Source organism: Sus scrofa, chromosome 1, assembly GCF_054392235.1.
Source record: "Sus scrofa isolate SSC_HxYL_T2T_F1_AM1 chromosome 1, Sscrofa_HxYL_maternal_Yorkshire_Landrace_v2.0, whole genome shotgun sequence".
Taxonomy (NCBI): domain Eukaryota; kingdom Metazoa; phylum Chordata; class Mammalia; order Artiodactyla; family Suidae; genus Sus; species Sus scrofa.
This window is the reverse complement of record NC_139383.1, coordinates 287,232,469-287,250,093: the sequence shown is the minus strand read 5'-3', so window position 1 is coordinate 287,250,093 and position 17,625 is coordinate 287,232,469. Positions and strand designations below refer to the sequence as shown.

The window sequence follows — 17,625 nt, the reverse complement described above, 5'->3', positions numbered from 1 at the left end:
GGGCTACGCAGCTCTGGTGAGGTTATCACTCTGCTCTGAGCCTTCGCAGCACCTGCTCACTACAGTTCCATAGACGGTTGGACCCCAGGTCTGGCATCCTGAGCCTTGTGCCCCCCCCCGCCCCCGTGGCCCCAACCAGGCACTGGCAGCTGCTGGGGACGATGGCACGAAGATGGAGGCCCGCCTTTGGTGGCTCCCCTGTTGCTCCCCAGCCAGGGCGGGCTTCGCAAACCTGCATCAGGACCACTGTGGGGGGACAGGGCGCCCCCCACCCCGGGCCCCTCTGGCTGTGGGCCTGGACTTATTAGACGCTCCTGGCCGACATCTGCCTCATAAACCGTCTGCCCCAGCGTGACCGCCTCTTCACAGCAAAGTCAAACAGGAAGTGGTGACTTCAGAGCCTTTTCTGGATGACTGGGGCTTTGCACCCCTTGTCACAAGGGTCCTGGGAGGTGGACACGTCTGTCCTCGTTGTGGACAGGGAGGCCCAGGGAGGGCAGGACCTGCCCCACTCCCCACCCCCCTGCCCGGACCGAGCGCACAGTAGGACTCTGCTGCTCAGCCCACTCCGGGCATCTTTGCAAAGCACCAGTGCCACCCCCGCACACGCCCTGACCCTCTGATAATCGGTTTGGGACGCGGCGTGGTGAGTACAGGAAGTGCCTGCAGACAGAAGGGACCCGGGACCTGAGGGACCAGAGTGGGCGCTTCCCGGCACCGCCAGCAGGGGGCGGTGCCGCCTCACACCTGGGGCCCCTTGGTGCTGCCGCGCGTCCTTCTGAGGCATCCAGCGCACCCTTCCGGGGGGTCCGTCGGAGCAGGGACTGGGCACTGGGCGGGTCCTGTTTCTGGCTCCGTCGCCCGTCTCAGGGCCCCTCCTAGGAACACGGCCCTGGGGCTGCGGCCCCCTCCCAGCCTCCTGTGGGTCCCCCAGGCTTCTGGGGAGAAGGATTCTGCGGCTGCAGGGTCGGGGACACACCCGATGAAATGGCCAATCCACTCTGCACTGAATCCCCGAGGTCACAGCAGCCAGGACGCGCCGAGGGGCAGGAGGCCTGCAAAGTCTGCAGGCAGCAGGCTGGCAGCTCCCCTGGGGACCCTGCCGGGCTGGCAGACAAGGCAGTGCCCCCCGAATCTGGGGGCAGATGGGGCCTCGTGGGCATCCAGGGCTGGCCCGCCCCTTCCTGCCTGAGGCCCCCACCCCCCACCTCGGCAGGGTGCTTGCCACTCTGGGTGCTGCTGCCCTTGGGCCCAGCCATGACACCCACTCCTCTGTCTTCTGGGCCAGGGCGGCCTGCTCTGGGGGGCTCAGCCCATCTTCCCAGGCTGCCCCCTGCTTCCCACGCCTGCCCTTTTCCTCATCACTCAGGGCCAGCCCTTTGCCATCACTGGGTGCTCAGCACTGTCCTAGCCAAGAGCTTCCCCACCCCGCCACCCAGCCCTCGCCTCTCAGGTCACAAACCCCGAGCCCCGGGGGCTAGGCCTGTCACCACCTGACCCTGCTGGTGATGAACTTATCAGGCCCAGCAGCTCTGGTCCAGGGGGCTGCCCTGGGCAGGAGTCACCATGGCAACTGGAGGCAGCAGGGAGGCCCAAAGCCAGGGTGCCATGCAATGCCCATGGACGGCCTGTGGGTCTCCGTTTGACCGGTGGATGCTCAGTGGCACCGGGCACTGCCCCTGCCTCTGGAGGCTGCGGGCACGGCTGACTGCAAGAAACGGTGTCGCGGCCCTGCCCACCTGGACTCCCCCGCCTCTTGGCTGCTGCCGCCTTTGCTCCTGCTCCTCCAGGGTAACCCCGCCACCCCAGGTGTAGTGCCTGGAGCCCAGAATGATGTCTGGGGGACACGGGGCCCGGGCAGGCCATCTGGGTCACTGCTCCGGCCAGGGAACCCGCGAGGACACTGAGCCCTGGGCCCCTCCCTACCCTGCAGCCATGGCAGCTGTCTCTCTCCAGGGCCCCCGCACAACTGTGCCCTCACGCCCTACTCGAGACGCCCCTGCTGGGGCCCTGGGTGTGGGGGAGGCAGGGCAAGTGGCCCTGGATGGGGAGCCAACCCTCCAATTCTCCAGGCCGCCAGGTCTGACCCCTTTCCAGACCAAGCAGGGGGCCCGCGGCTGGTATATTCTATGGCAGGAAACCAGAGGCCGGTGGGGGGCTGTCTCCCCACACCCACCTCTTCCGGGGGGTCCGGGCAGGGCTCCGGAGGGCAAGGCCGAGCCCTGACCCCGGGAGGCCCTCACGACCAGCAGCCGACCTGGCAGTGCGTCTCAAAGTGGCGGCAAAGGCATCAGCGCCACCTGCTTCGAGTCCCGCTGGCACCACCCTGCAGCCACAGTTGGGGCGGGAGCCACCAGGTTTCGGGTCACTTTCCCCCCAACACACCTCAGGATGGGGGAGGGAAACGCGGTGCCCGAATCACCCACCATGAGCTGCCCGGGGCTTCCACAAGCGTGGGGGCGGGGGGGTGGCACACGCCTGTATCAGCATGTGTGAACGCCGTGTGTCACACGTACGCAAGCACACAGGGGGTGGTCCACAGGGGACCCCTGCCTCTCTGGTCACAAGCCCCCCTGAGGGCGCCTGTGCCCTTGGCTCTGTCGTCCACCAGGCAGGGCCTCCAGATTCCAGCCCCAGGATCCCCGGGGCCTCCCCGGAGGGTGCCCGCTGGACAGCAGGGCACCAGAACGTTTGGGCACCTTTGCCAATCTGCGGCCGGGCCCAGCCCAGCGCCCAGACAGCATGGAGACGGGCTGGAGCAGACGGGGCGTCACCACCTGGTCGTTAATGGCAGTTAGATGACATCACTCATTCTGTGGCTGTACGTGAACCTCCTAGCCATTCGGGCCAGTGTGGACCCGGGGCAGGGCAGGCGGCCACACGCCCCGTCTCGTGAATGCGGGGGACAGCCCTCTCCAGGCCCGGGAGTAGGGGGGGCCTCCCAGGAGCTCTGTGGTGCAGAGAAAAGAGCCAAGGTGCCCCCCAGCCCCAGAGGCTCACTGCCTTGGCCCAGCCACCACGGCTGTGGAGGGCAGCTGGGCGCCTCATGGGGACCGGCCCGGTCAGGGGGAGCCCAGCAGACCCTCCCGCGCCAGGGCCCCCCAGCCTGGCGGACTTCCAGACCCACACGGGAGAACCCCCCGGAACAAAGCAGCAGGGGTGGGTGTATTTTTAAACACTCATGTTTTGTTTGTTTCTCTTCTCACGGCTTTTCTTTGCCTTTCTCTTTCCACAATCCCAATCCCAAGATCCATCCATCCCGGCACCTGCGGCCACGGTGTCTTCGAGAACAATCATGTGGGCAAGTAATTTCACAGTCAGAGTCGCAGGAAGGCCAGCTGGCAACACGGACAGAACAGAGCAAGGCTTAAAAATTACTCGAAAGGGGAAGAAAACCCTTGAAAGTCTCAGGCCCAATCTCCTGGCCCGGAGGGCGCACAGCGACGCGGCGGGGGTCGTCCGAAGCCTGCGCGCCCCGTCCCGGGAGCCCCCTCCTCCGCTCCGCCTCACGTCCGAACGTTCGCTCAGAAAGCTTCTCGCCTCCGTCTCTAGAAGCAGAAACAAAACAAGCCCCCCTCCCGCCGCACCCTCCAAGTATACATGAGGGATAAAATTACATTTGTACAAAAATAGATTTTTTTTCTACCTTTCCTGATGCTTTAGACATCGCTTCTCTCTGTATTTGCCATTCTCTCTAAAGTGTGAGCTGCGAGGCCCGGCTAAGGCATTGCTAAGGGCTGGGAACTGCTAAAGCTGTTGGCTCCAAAGCATCTGAAAATAGATGCATCTCCTGGCCTCGAGACAGTCACTCGATCCCGGATTTCACCAAAGGCGGGGTCCTTACGCACCTGCTTACATGAAGCAAATTTATAGGAAATCGGGGGCCGGGGGGAGTCTTGGTGGAAAACAAACAGGAGACGCTGGTAGCCGCTGCGTGTCTGCGGGGGGCGCACAGGTCTGCGCACACGCCCGCTTTCCGTGATGGGGACAACATCAGCCCATTTCCAAGGGCTGCGCGTTCCAGCCGGGCCCTCCCAGGGGCCCCCGCGGAGGAGGGTCTCCAGCGCTTTGCCACGGACCTGCCAGCCTGAAGCCCCCCCGGACACCCGGACACGGGAGTCCGCGCCGTCTCCCCGCCCCGAGGCAGGGCGGCGGGCGGCCGACAGGGGAGCTGTCCGGTGGACGTCCCCTGAGGCCAGCCGTGCTGACACCGTCGGGCCCCAGGACACGGTCATCTTCACTCCTTGGCCCCGGGGGCCCCATCTGATGTCCAGGCGGGGAGGTGACGCCTCGGGGGAGCACGCTGGAAACACCAGCCGGCCGAGGCGGGCCGGGCACACGGTGGCTAACGAGCTGATGTTAGTGTTATCTTTAGAAAATTAAAGATTGTCCCACCAAACAATAATAATAATAATAATAATTACAAAAACCACCTCAGTTGAACCAGCTTGGTCACCCTAGGAGGGCTGGTTACATCTGGCGACCTCTCTGCGGAGTCGGCCCTTCCCCCACCGTCTCCTTTTCCAACAGCGCCACGCGGACCATGACCGCAAACCGGGTTGGAGCGGGGAGGGCGGCCCCACGGCCCAAGATGCTGCGGGAATGGCCTCGGGCGGCCAGGGGCTGGGGAGGCTCTGCCTTCGCGAGGGGGTGGCCTGGGGACCTCAGGGCTGGCCACGTGGCCAGCCCGAGAGGCGGCCCCCCAACACAGGGCTCCAACCTGGGCTGTCTCCACGGGAGCCACCACGTTCCCGAGAGGCCCGAGGGAGCCGGAGTGGGCCGGGTGCGGACGGGGTGCACCTGGCTGCAGAAGGCACCAGGGGTGCTGGGTGTAGGGGTCCCCGGAGGGAGGACCCGAGGGCGCCTGTGTCACCCTGCCTGACACCGCCATGCCCCCAAAGGCTGCCAAGACCTTCGGGGAGAGTCTGGGAGGAGGGACAGTTGGGCAGGCCTGGCTCGCCCCATCTCTGCCTCAGAGGGTGGACAGGGAAAGTGCCCACGGGGCAGGGGACGCCTCGCCTCTCCTGGGCCACCAGGCTGGGGGTGGGGCAAGAGAACGGGGGCGTCCGTGGACTCTCCCACACCTGCACCCAGGCCTCACGCTCCTCTTGGGCCAGACTTGGGACAGCGAAGAACGGACTCTTCCCCACGGAGGCCTGGAGGCCGGCCTCTCCCCACCCAGCCCCAGGGGTGCGGGGGAGCCCCAGTCAGGGCCCGCACCACCTGGGGACGCGGCCTCGGGGAGAGCGGGCACAAGCCCTGCCCTCACCCCAGCTCCGGGTCTCTGGTGGGGGCAGGGGGAAGACGGGCTTGACAGAGCTCCCCCTGAGGGGCTGGGAAGATGCAACCCCCGCCCCCCGCCCAGGTCAGGCCCCCACTACTGGCGAAGGCTGGGTTCACGGGGTTAGAGGCCCTAAAGGCAAAGCAGTGAGACCTGGGGGGGGGGCGTTACAGAGCGAAGGGCCCAGGGCTGGAGGGGGGCCCTCGGCCAGAGCAGGTGTTGCTGGAGCTCCCACTCGGGGCTCCGTCACCCAGACCGGACGCCAAGGGGCATCCAGCTGAGGATGCTGGCACTCAAGGGCCCTGATCCGAAGAGCCCGCCAGGGGTCTGTGCCCCAGAGAGCTCTGGACCGAGGCCTCCCCACCCCCCAAGCCCCGGCTGTGCCCACACGTCCCTCCAGCTCTCCATCCTTGGACACGGCTGCCCAAGGACCAACCCTCCTCCCTCCATCCCCGTGGGCCTGCTGGGGGGTGACCTCTGGCCTTGAGAGGTCAGCAGAGCCCGAGTCGGCCTAGCCCCCCCCAGGGGTTCCAGGAAGGGCAGACAGCAGGCCAGCCCTCCAGGCCCAGGGGCCGGCCGTGGAAGATCGGGGGCACCCTGGGGTGTGCGGGCCCACGTTGGGCAAGAAGCTGAAACCACGACAACGCAAAGGGAAAGCGGAGGTGGGGGTGGGCGACCCCCGTCTCTGCAGCCTTGAGGTGGCCCCAGCCCTGCGCAGAGGTCGGCTCCTGTTCTGATTGGCTCGGGGGTGAAGCGGAAAGTCATCTTTGGAAAAGGGGGTGGCTCCTCACCCTTGGCTCTGAGGGAAGGCGAGGCCACCCGCCCCCGAGCCCCTCTCCTCTCCCTGGGGGCCAGGAGGGGCCTTCCTCCATGAAACGCCCGCCCCCCCCACCCCACCCCACCCGTCCCCTCCTCCTGCTGGTGGGTGGGCCCGGGCTGGCGGGCCGCGAAGGCAGGGCACCCCACACAGAGGACCTCGCACGGGAGACTTCCCAAACCAGCGACAACCGTGACCGAACGAAGCTGCCCTCTGACGGGGGGGCAGCTCCAGGGCCAGGGGCCCAAGACCCGTGAGTCCCCCGGGCGTCCCCCGGGGAGAGCCTGGCGGGCCTGGCCGGGGCTCCCGCCGGCTCCTGCCACTCCAGCGGCCGCCCCAGGAAAGCCGCTGCCCGGTCCAGACGAGCAGAATGGAAGGTAACAGGGTGGCAGCACATCTCAGGCTTAGCAGGGACGGGCCACTCCCGGAGTCCAAACAGCCAGGCGAGCGGGGGCAGACGAGCTGGCTGAGAAGAGCGGCCGGCGGCCAGGCGGAGGGCGGCCCGCGGGCCTAGGTCATTTGGTGGGGGGCCTCCAGCATCTCCATGAGGAAGGTGTCGATGGGCGTGTCCCCGATGAGCTTGAAGAAGAAGAGGTGTTCCAGGCACTTGAGGCCGATGGAGCGCAGAGCCGGCAGGCGCAGCAGCAGCTTGGCGAACCTGCGGGAGCCGAGCCGCGTGAGGGGCCCGGGCCACGGCCCCCCGCCCAGCCCCGGGCGCTGCCGCCGCTGGGCTGGGGGCCGCCTGAGCGGAGCCTCGGAGGCAGGACGGCTCTGGGCAGAGAAGGCGGCAGGCGGCCCGGCGGCCGGGAGCGCAGAGGGGGGTGCAGACCTGGAAAGAAGCCCTTCGGGGCGGAGATCCCGGAGGAAGGGCCAGGGGGAGACGGCGGCTGGACGGGGCCGGGCTGGACAGGGCTTTGGGCAACGTCAAAACACGTGGGCTTCCTCCCAGGGCCGCAGGGAGCCGCGGCAGGGTTTTAAGCAGGAGGGAGAACCACAAGGGCTGCTCTGAGTCGCAGCCCTGCCGCTGGCCGAGGGAGGCCTGCGGGGGAAGCAGCCCTGGAGCCTGAGCGACAGGCCCTTCTCAGAAAGGACCAGCTCCAGGGCGCCCCCACCAGCCCTCACCTTCGGGGGGCTCTGCTGGCTGCCAGGAGGGCAGGTGGGAGGGAAGCCTCTGCAGGCCGGGCCCTCCCCCGGGGCAGTTTCGGGGGAGGACACTGATGGGGGAGCCTCTGGGGGGCTCTTGGAGGAGGAAAGCCAGGCTCAGTGGCTCTGCCGCCAAGGACAGGGCCGTGTGGGGACGGGGCCAGAGGTCCCTCCAGGAACACCCACGTCTGCCCCTCCTCGTCCCCAGCCCGCGTGCTGCCAGCTCTCTCCGCACGACCCTCCGGGGACCCCCGGGGCCTCATTAATTATTAACAATGTCTGTATTTCAGGGGGACAGCCCCGTGCTTGGCTGCAACACAACCCGTGTTTTAAAGGCAAAAGCGCGGCTTAGAGGCTGGAGCAGGGCCAGGGAACGAGCCGTTTTCTGCTGAGCTGGCGAGATGGGCTGGGGCCGGAGGCCAGGAAAAACAGGCGGGCCTGCTGCCCCTCCCCTCCCCTCCCCCTCCTCCTCCGGGAAGTCTCACTTTAAACCAAACCAGATGAGGCCGAGCAGGGCGGGTAACCCTGTGCGCGCCGGTCGGTGGGGTGGGAAGGGGGAGAGGGAGGCCTGGGGCTGGGGGGGACCCCCACCCGCTCCCAGGAGACCCCCTTTGGGAGGAAGCGGGTCCGATCAGGACAGGAGACCTGAAAGGCCGCGAAGCCACCGACCTCCCCCTCACCCAGACACCCGCTGGGCGCCTGGCACTGTGGACCCAGAAAAGAGACAATTCCAGCCCTTCCAGGGCCTGCAGTTGGCAGAGGGAGTCAAGCTCTGCACCCAGGCCACGCCTCGGCCATCTACTCTGCACCTGTCTACAAAGCACCTACTGTGTGCTGGCACTGTCCCTGCTAGAGACGAGCAACCAGGGCCCCGCCTCTTTGGGCAGGGACACGTTACCTACTATGTGCCGGCACAGGGCCCATCCTTTCGGTGGGGCTGCAGGGAAGTGTGAGAGTGTGTGCGTGGGGCCAGGAGCAAGGCCCTGGACAGACGAGGGGCAACGCCTTCTAACCCACCCGCATGTCTGAGGGCTGGGGGTGGCCCTGCCTGGGCAGGGGGCCTGGAGGGAGACCCTGAGGTCGGTCCGGGGCTCACCTTCCGGGCTGCTCGGGGTACTTGTGTTTGCAGTACGCCTCCAGGGACGCGTAGACCTTCTCGCGAAGGGCCTCCACCTCGGCCGGGTTCGAGAGTCCCTTGGAGTCTGCGAGGGAGCAGGGACCGCAGGTCAGAGCCCCCTGGGAAGCTGCCCCAGGAACCCACAGACCCACTGGGACGAGGCTGCCCTGCACGGGAGGCCCACCCTGCCGCTCGCTGGCCACCTGACCTTGGCCCAGTCCCTGAGCTCCTGTCCTTCAGCTCCCCCCTCTGAAAAGGGGGCTGACCTGCCCTGCCAGCTCCTGGCCATCACAGCAATCGGGTCAACTCTCAAGCTTCTGCAGCCCTGGGTCTGAGGCCCTCAGACCCGAAAGAAGGGTTCACAGTCTCTTCCTGAAGCAGCCAGGCCCCTCCCGGGTCAGGGGTGGGGGCAGAGCGGCCATGAGGCCATCCTGAGCCCGGGGACCCTGGGGCCGGAGCCCAGTGTGGAAGGGGCTCTGCCTGTGGACACAGATGCCAGCACCAGAGCCGCCCAAACCTCCAGGCCCAGGGATGAGGCCACAGGAGCAAGGGCCGACCGGGTTGTCCTGGCGAGTCCCAGGCATCTGAAGCAGGGGGAGCCCCCAGGCCGGGCAGGGCTCCGTCCTCTCCCGCAGTCACCCCCAAACTGACGCTGGGCCAGCTTCTCTCCTCACTGTCCCCGACAGCACCCACCACTGGGCATCAGGATTCGGGCTCACACAGCCCCAAATCTGGCCTCAGCTGGGGGAGGTGGTCCCTCCTGGTGGCAAAGGGACCAGAGGCCAGGGCAGCCCCACCAACCCATTGCTGGTCTGAAGCCGCTGTAGCGCCTGGAGGCTCAGCCATGGGACAGGCCCACTGTCAGGTCCTCCGAGGCCCAGGGCGAGGGGTCCCACACAGCCCAGCCCAGGCTGCCTGACGTCCGGCACAGGCCCATGGCCCAGAGCGAATGCCATGGTGGCCGGGGGTCCTAAGAGCTTTGGGAACCTGCCAGGCTCCTCGGCAGCTGGGCTCCCCCGGCCCTGGGGCTGTGCTAACTCCTGTCTTGGGCGAACACCCACACCCAGGCCCCATCGGGTGAACCAGCAGCCAAGCCACACAAAGCTTCAATGCAGATTCTGCAGGGCAGCGCCCTGCAGGGCAGGGTCACGGCTGGAGCACAAACCTGGGGAAACGGGCTCTCCCCCGAGGGGACCCCATGGCCACCCGGGCCCCGCCTCTCAGCGCTGGAGCTGACGGAGAACAGGGAGTCGGGACCCTCCACCCCTGGGGCCGCCCCCTCCTCCTCGCCACCTGGTCAGCCCCCTGCCCCTGCCCCCAGAACACCGAGGCAGCCCGGAACCTGCCCCCGACGTCCCCACCCAGCCCCAGACCCCCAGGGCTCCAGGAGGCCTCGCCCGGACACGGAGGATGAGCTCGGCTGACCGAGCCAGTCTGACCCTCACGCGGGCCTCGAGAAGAGGGCAGCACGGCTGCGCCCCCATCACAAGGGAGAAACCCATCAGGGCCCAGGCGAGGGGCCGCTGGCCGAGGCGGCAGCGCAGGCAGGACGGGGCTGGCCCGGGGGCGGGTGGCGGCGGGGAGGAGGCGCACCCGGGTTGAAGAGGACGATGGCGCGCAGGCAGCCGAGCTCCGTCTTGTCCATCTGCATGTCCCTCATCTTGGACACCAGCTCCGTCAGCACCCTGCGGGGAAGCGGGGGCAGGCTTCGGGTCAGACCGCGCCCTCGCCCCGGAACCCCGGAGGCCCGGGAAGCCCGGTCTGGGCCCGGAGGGCGGCTGAGACGGTCACGGCGAACCCGGGAGCCACCGCCTGTCCGGTTCCGCCCCGGCGGTGGGCTCCTCTCCTCTCACTCAAGAGGGTCTGCGCGTGGGATTTGTTTCTGGGAACCTGGGGGCTGAAGTGGGACCTCGTGACAGCCGGGGTGAGCCAGAGCCCTGGACGTCGGGGGCAAGGTCCACCGGCCCAGGGGCCCGCCGGCCCAGGGGTCCACCGGCCCAGGGGCCCGCCGGGCTGCAGGCGGGCACGCAGCCTCAGGCCGAGCCCGGGCACCACAGCCCTCGAGTCCATGTCCCCGGCCCCTTCCCCACTGCAGGGCGGCTCTGTTCCCCTCCTGTCATCAGCCACCGACCAGACCCCCACCACTGTCACCTCTCCAGCAGCTGGGAACCATGGAAGTGCCAGCTGGTGTGAGGCAGGGGCTGCATTTCTAAACATCCTGGGGACGTGCCCTCTGGGGTGGCTTCTATGGGGAACAAATGCTGCCCCCCGCTGCCCCCTTGGGTGGCACTTCTGCACCCGAGCTGTGAAAGGCCCTGCGACGGCCTGTAGCAGAGACACCCCGGGGTCTGTCTACACCAGCGCCTGCCCACGGTGCATGGCGCAGGCAGGGCGGTCTGGGGCTGCACTTTGTCCCACCTGCTCCATCCCACGGGGCAGCCCTGTGCCCGCAGGTATCCCCGGGGTGACTGGGGGGGGGGGCCTCGCTCCCCTCCCCCTTCAAAGCTCCTGTTCTCAGGGCTCGCCTGGGACCCCTCCTGCCTCCTCCTCCCTGGCCTGCTCCTTCCCACGTGCCACACCTGGGCTGCGCCCCCTTTCCAGCGCTTCCCGCTCCGGCTGGCTGAGTTGACACCCAGGTCCTCCGGGCTCATAGGCAAGGCCAGCCAGACACAGGAGCGGGCAGCTCCCATCTGCCTCGCCTGCAGCACCATCGAGCCGTGATTTGGGAGCCACCAGAACGGACATGCCCGCCCAGCCACCCGCACTGGCCCCCTGTCCCCGCCCCAATGGCGATATGCCAAGAGCAGCACTCAGAGGCAGCTAGTGCCCAGGGACAGGGCAGCGAGCAGACACACGTGGGCTCTGAGGCATAAGCGCGCGAAAGAGTCCCCACGTGTCCACCGTGACAGCCGCCAGGCAAGTCTAGCGACAGCGTAACCTGTCTTTGCTTTAAAACAGCAGCAGGATTTTCAGAAGGACAGGAAGGAAGGGAACCCAGATGCTGACTGTGGTTGTCGGTAGCCCCAGGAAATCTTATGGTAGCGCCGGGACCTTTCCGCACGTAGAACCTTCGAGAACAGGACAGATGCCAAGCGGGCCGTGCCCTGGGCGGGCCCCCACCTGTCAAAGATGGCGCCCACCCCCGCGCTGTGGGCGCTGTTGCGGTGCACGTGCAGCCCGGTGGCCAGGAGGATGCCGTCCTTCACGGCTATGGAGCGGTGCGAGAAGGAGGCGATGAGCAGCTCGTTCCAGCCTGCAGGAGGAGGGGGCACACGGTCACCACGTCTCCAGGCCCCAGGCCGCCCTGCCCCCAAAGGCAAACCTCAGACCCATTCCTTGGGGAACCCAGGCCGGGGTTCCCAGAATGGGCTCCGGGGAGCCTCGAGCCTGCAAACGTCCCACAGAAAGGAAGTTCCTGAGCACAGACGCCTGGGAAAGGCCTCTCTGGGGCACACTGGCACAGTAAGGGCCCTGAGAAGTCCCGCACATGACATGTCCTGTAGCCAGTTTAACCCAGGGGCTCCCAAACGCAGGTGCCAGGGAAGCCGCCTTCTGCAAGGGCCAAGATGCTGTGCCAAGGAGCTCGCGGGAGCTCCCTCGACCCTCTCCGGCAGCCCCACGCCAGCTGCCGCCCACTGGCCCAAAGGCCAACTCCCAGAGACGGACACATGGTGGATGCCACCAAATGGTCAAGCACTGAGCTGACACAAGGCGATCTGGAGCCAAAGGCCAAGCCGCCGCTCTCCAGCTCTCGGGCCCAGCATGCCCAGAGGCGAGGCAAGGACCAGGCAGGGGGACAGACCTATTCTGTGCGCAAGTGTCTCAGGGACCAGTACACCGGACAGCGTTCACCATCTCCCGCGGGACACGACTAGCAACGGTCACAGCCCCGCCCCCTCCGGGCGCCCAGAGGTTCCAGGCAGAGCCAGCCGGTACCACGGGGTCGTCCTACAGGGCAGGCATCAGCCCCGTTTCACCGGGGAAGCGGCCCAGGGAGAGGAGGGTTCTGCAAGGGGCAGCACCAGCCCCCGAGCTCCCCCCACCCCCACCCGGATCTGTCCCAGCCACTCCGCCATCACTCTGGGTCTCTCCCTCCCACCTTCCCCACCTCCAGGCCTGCCCAGCCCCGGCCTCCTCTGACCCAGCTGCCACCTGTCCCCCTGCCCCAAGAACACCCAGAGCCTGGCCGGCCCTGGGCTGGGCTGGCCTGACACCCCTGCGGCTCCCTGCTCAGGCCTGGTGCACAAGGGTCTGGAGGCGGCTGCAGAGCTGGGTGCAGCCCGCAGGGCCCAGGACACAGGGAGGGGCCGCGGGACGGGTGGCCCTCCCAACTCGCCCGTCCCTGCACTCTCTCCAGCAGGAACTTGCACCCAGGACCTGTGCCTCACAGCAGAAACCGGCCTCCCCGCGGCACGTCTGCTGTGCCCACTTTCCAAATAAGGGAACGGCTCAGAGGGCGACAGCCTCGTCCGGACTCCGGCCTGACCCCATGCCCAGAGTGAATGCTCCCGCCCTCCGTGTTCCAGCACCCCGTCCTGCCCCATCCGGTCGCAGGTCCTGTACAGAGCACGCTTTTATGGGCACCAGGTACACAGACAGTAAACCCAGCCTAGGAAAGGGGCTGAAGCCTCAGTGCAGGAAGAAGGCAGAACAGACCCCAAGGGCAGCCCCGCCAGACACGCTCACCCTCCCTCTCCACGGCCCCCCGACAGCCCTTTACCTCTTTGAAGGCCACCAGGAGAGACCCCAAACTGAATACCCTCTTCTGGGGGGCAGGGGGGGCCAAGGCCAGAGGGAGCAGCGCTGGAGCGGGAGCCCCACCCAGCAGGAGGACGGCCCCGTTCCCCCCCGGGGGGGCTCCAAGGCCCTCCCGCACCCCCCGCGCCCGCGGGCCGGGCCACTCACCTGCCCTCAGCAGGATGACCTGGTCGTCCAGGGGCAGCTCGGAGAAGTGCGGGACCCGCTTGGCCCACTCCACCAGGGTGAAGAGCTGCTTGTCGGCCGCTTGGCAGATGTTGGTGACGGGGTCATTGGGCTGGGGGCAGGGGGCACCGCAGTTAGCACCCCGGCCCCAGACCCTTCCCCGGAGGGGCTAAATCATGCCCCCAAAGACACGCACGTCCCAGACCCCACGAAGGTGCCACTTTCCACGGCAACAGAGGCTGCGGACGTGACGGAGTCAAGGGTGCTGCGGCGGGAGGTTACCCCGGGGGGGGGCGCCCAGCGCCATCACAAGGGGGGCCTCACTACAGGGGGAGGAGCTCAGAGCCGGTGGAGGAGAGGAGGCTGCTGGCCGTGAGGCCGGAGACGCGCCTTCGCCCCGGGGAGCCAGCCTGCAGGGGCCCTGACTCGCCCGAGGACGCAGATCAGACCTGTGGCCTCGGGAGGCGTGAGGCATCCGCCCTGTGTTGCTCTCGACACCCCGTCTGGGGTCACTTCTCCCAGCAGCCGCAGAGCCTCGGAGGTGACAGACAGACGGGGTGCACTGAGGCCTCCAGAAAGCCACCCTCCCAGACGAGGAAAGCCAGGCGGGCCTCGGCGGCTCCCAGCTCCGGCCCCCGGGGCTCGGATGGCGACACCTCTGAGTCCCAGGGAACCGACGCCCGGCCGAGATGCGGAAACCCCTCACTGCAGAAACCACGATGGCCGGGCATCCGCACGCGGGGCCTCCTGGGACAAGCCTCTCGTGACAGAGACCATCCGCCTGCAGGGACAGTCCAAACGAGCCGCCCGCGAAGGGCCTGCTGAGGGCTCCCGCAGGACGCCTGGTGACAAGCTGGCACCAAGGCCGCCCGGGCGACAGGGTGGTGTGTGGAAAGGGGACCGGGGGCTGCAGGGGGAGGCGGCGGCCGGGGCTTCTGGGGCGCGTGGCCAGTCAGCCTGCGGCCCCCAGCTGGAAGAGGTGGCCGGACGCCCGCACCCAGACGCCCCCAAAGTCCCTCGGCTGCAGGGGGCCAGCCCCTCCTCCGTCTGCTCCCCGCAAACCTTCTGGGTGCGTCCACCAGCAGCCTGGGCTCCCACCAGGCCCGGGGCATCACGGGCCCGAGCCCAAGGCACCCTGTGAGTGCCCATCCCGCCTGATGGGTGACGGCAGCCATGGCCGAGGGGAAGGGCGAGGCCTGAGGGCCGCTCTGGGCCAGGGCTCCAGTTCTGCCCTGCTCCACCCCGCAGGGTGGCCGTGGGCACGTCTGAGCCTGGATTCCCACCCAGAGACGAAACGGGCCTCGCTCAACGGCAGATGTTTCATGAGCTCCAGCCTCGTACCCAAGAGCAGGGGGACCTTCCCTGTCCTGGGAGGTGACAGCAGGGCCCCAGGCAGAGGCCTGAGGCTCTCCTGGGCTCAAGGGGTGCCAGCCTAAGAGGCTGGCCTGAGGAGGGCAGCGGGGGGACCCAGGCGGACTCAGAAGGTGAGACCTAGGAGGCAGGTCGGGCCAGTCACGGAACCACAGGCGCTCCCGAGCGAGGGCTGCCCTCGGCCGGCTCCGCAGGTGGCAGGTTTGTTTCTCCCACGTAGTGTTCTTACTTTTGACAAAACTAGGGCTGGGGGACCTTCACAGATCTCCTGCCGTTTCTCTAGGGGCTCCCTCGCTGGCACTGGAGACGGGGTGGAGAGTGGCCCAGACCAGAGAGGGGACAGCACCCCCGAGAAGCAAAGCCGGGGGGGTCCTGCCGCCACCAGACGCGGCATCCCAGGAAGGAGGGGGCCTGCCTTCAGAGCCCTGCACGCGCCTTCCTTGGCGGGGAGGGAGACTGACCCGCCACACACGCCACTGCAGGGCCCCCACGTGCTAGGGGCCCAGAAGGCTGACGCCATAAAAGGGGCCCGAGGGGGCTCCTGAGGGAAAGGGCCCCCCACAGATGTGACCCCTTTCTGAGACAGAAGTCTCAGCAGGGACAGAGGGAGCAGCTCCTGCAAAGGCCCCGGGGCAGGTGGGGGATGGGCAGGGTGCACCCAGTGCCGCCAGAGGTCGTGGGTCTGGGCCGCAGTGAGTTGGGGACAGGAGAGGGACAGAGGCCGCCTGCACAACCACCTCAGGACCGGGCTGGGCTCAGGTCCCAGCCCAGAACCTACACGGGGGAGACAGATGCAGTCTAGACCCAACACTGCCCGCAAACCTGGGGCAGACCCAGAACCTCTGACACCGGCTGGACACGGACCGGGGCGGGTCGCAGCTCAGAGGCAACCGCAAGGCCTGCAGCAGCGCCGGCCCAGCGGGCGGGGCGCACTCACCGAGCTGGGGTTCAGCCCCACGTTCGCCTCCACGTACGTCTCGGTCTTGGGCTCGACGGCCAGCTCGGCCTCCAGGATCTTCTCCACCGGCATGTCCTCGTTGGCGCTGCTCGTGGACTCCACCTCGTTCTCTCCGCGGTCCTTGCCCCGCTGCCGCTCCTCCTGCACGGCTGCAGCACGGGGAGGCTGCCGGTCAGCCCCTCCGCCGCCAGGGCCCGAGCAGCACCCGCTCCCGGCGGCGCAGCCCCAAGGCCGGCCAGGGCCCGGGAGAAGAGCCCTGCTCAGACCGGCCAGACCGCCGCCCCGCCTCTGCCCCACGCCCTGGCCTCCCGGTGGCCGCGCCCACTCTGGAACCGAGCCTGTCGCCTCTCGTTAATTCATTCAACTACTGGGCACACCAACGACTGTTCACACCGGGCGGAGGGGGCCCGGCTCTGGGGAAGCTGACGATTCAGCGGGGATCCCGACAAGGAGTTAAAAGGGCTTTGATGAGCGATGGACTCGGGCAAAGCCAGGAAGGCTTCCTGAAACAAGTGGCAGTGACATTGAAGGGACAGGAGAACCAGGGATAACAAGTGAGGCAGGAGCAGTAACCTCAGCAAAGGCCCAGAGCCGGGGCAGAGCAGCGCGACAAAAGGGCCTCTCGTGGTGGGGGCGGGGGGGGAGCAGGGGAGAGTCAGGACGAGGGACGGGATACGACTCGGGAGAGCCGGGCCCAGCTCCAGACAGGGTCCAAGGTGCCCCCAGAAAGGAACAGGGGGGAGAGGGCCCAAGCTGGGACAGTCTGGCAGGGGCAGGGGCGGGGGGCAGCACCAGGGTGGCAGGCTGAGCCACTGGGGTCGTCGGAGGTGAGGGCTCGTTTCTGGGAAGCCCGGGGAGTGAAGCTGATGGGAGGAGGCAGAGAGGGAACGGTCACTGTAACGCTGTCCCCAAGGAGACCCACATGGGAGAAAGGCTGAGACCGGGCACGCCACGGCTGGGCGTCCGCAGACCCTCGATCTCGGACCTTGTAGCTCAAGCTGCCCTTTCCCAAGAGGGGCTGGTGGCATGGGCGGCTCGCCCCCTGCCGGAGTCCCCGAGCTCTGAGAAATGGACGGGCACCGCACTGGGCCTCGAGGGGTGGAACAGGAGGTGGCCACGGCCACCACGCAGCCCGACTCCCAGACCACTCCCGCCTGGATGGACCTCAGGGCTCAGAGGCGCAGCTGCGCAAGCGTGAAGGCCCTCGAGGGCTCTGCAGACCGCACCAGCCACAGGCCCGGCCCTGCCAGAGGGAAGGGACAAGTCACCAGCCCACCCTGCTTGGGCCCAGGCCACACGGCCGCTAACTCCTCTGCCTCTCTAGGGACCATCCTGCTCCCCCGGCCACGCTCGGAGCCACAGCACCACGAGGTCCCCCCAGCGGCCCACTCCTGGGGGCCCTGCAGGCGGGACGTTCAGAGAGAAGACAGCAAAGGGAGCAGGAAGCCGAGCCTGCAGCCCGTTCAGCCCACGCACAGGGGCTGACTCAGGCCGGCTGACTTCAACAGCTGCAGGCTCGCTGGCCCCCTGCCCGCCTCGGCCAGCCCTGCAGACGGGGGCTCAGCGAGGGGGCCTTCAGGGCCTCCCGGGGACGCCTGCAGGACGGCCAGAGGCTGGTGCCTCCCCGCCTCCAGCCCTATTCCCACCTGAACGTCTTCTCCCTACTTCTGACCCATCCCAAACTTGTGTCCCCAAATTCAGCTCCAAGCCCCCTCCCCACTGAACCTCTGTCAGTGCCCCCACCTCTTTCCTGGTCCAACTGCCAGGACAGGCCTGCCGGAGGCCGGAAAGGCGCAGCCCCTCACGAGGCTTCCTACATGCCATCACCCTGGGGGCACGTCCCCTGCAGCACACGCAGCCCCCCCGCGCACCTCCAGACCCACCCAGGCCCCCTCCCCCTTGGCGTCGGGTGGGTGTGGCAAGTCGGGACCAGCAGAAAGGGGGGGCATCAGGGCTCTGGTGCCCCCGCCCCGTCCAGCCACGGTTCTCCGAGGCCACGTCCTCCTCAGGCCACA

At 67.8% G+C, this 17,625-nt stretch overlaps 1 protein-coding gene across 9 annotated transcripts in view; it reads right to left on the bottom strand.

Moving 5' to 3' along the window:
* Positions 1 to 3,164: 3,164 nt before the first annotated feature.
* The window catches only part of RXRA (retinoid X receptor alpha), a 94,384-nt gene continuing 79,923 nt past the window's right edge, over positions 3,165 to 17,625 (bottom strand). For 8 of the 9 annotated variants that reach the window (XM_021071477.2, XM_021071514.2, XM_021071488.2 and 5 more), the window contains 6 exons: positions 15,590 to 15,759; positions 13,264 to 13,393; positions 11,479 to 11,611; positions 9,952 to 10,043; positions 8,338 to 8,443; positions 3,165 to 6,756 (listed from right to left, as the gene is read on the bottom strand). In XM_021071477.2, the coding sequence (XP_020927136.1) occupies positions 6,609 to 6,756; positions 8,338 to 8,443; positions 9,952 to 10,043; positions 11,479 to 11,611; positions 13,264 to 13,393; positions 15,590 to 15,759 (779 nt within the window). In that variant the 3' untranslated portion in view covers positions 3,165 to 6,608. Of the gene's footprint in view, positions 6,757 to 8,333; positions 8,444 to 9,951; positions 10,044 to 11,478; positions 11,612 to 13,263; positions 13,394 to 15,589; positions 15,760 to 17,625 lie in introns of those variants that run through there. The other variant, XM_021071454.2, reaches the window with a different exon arrangement.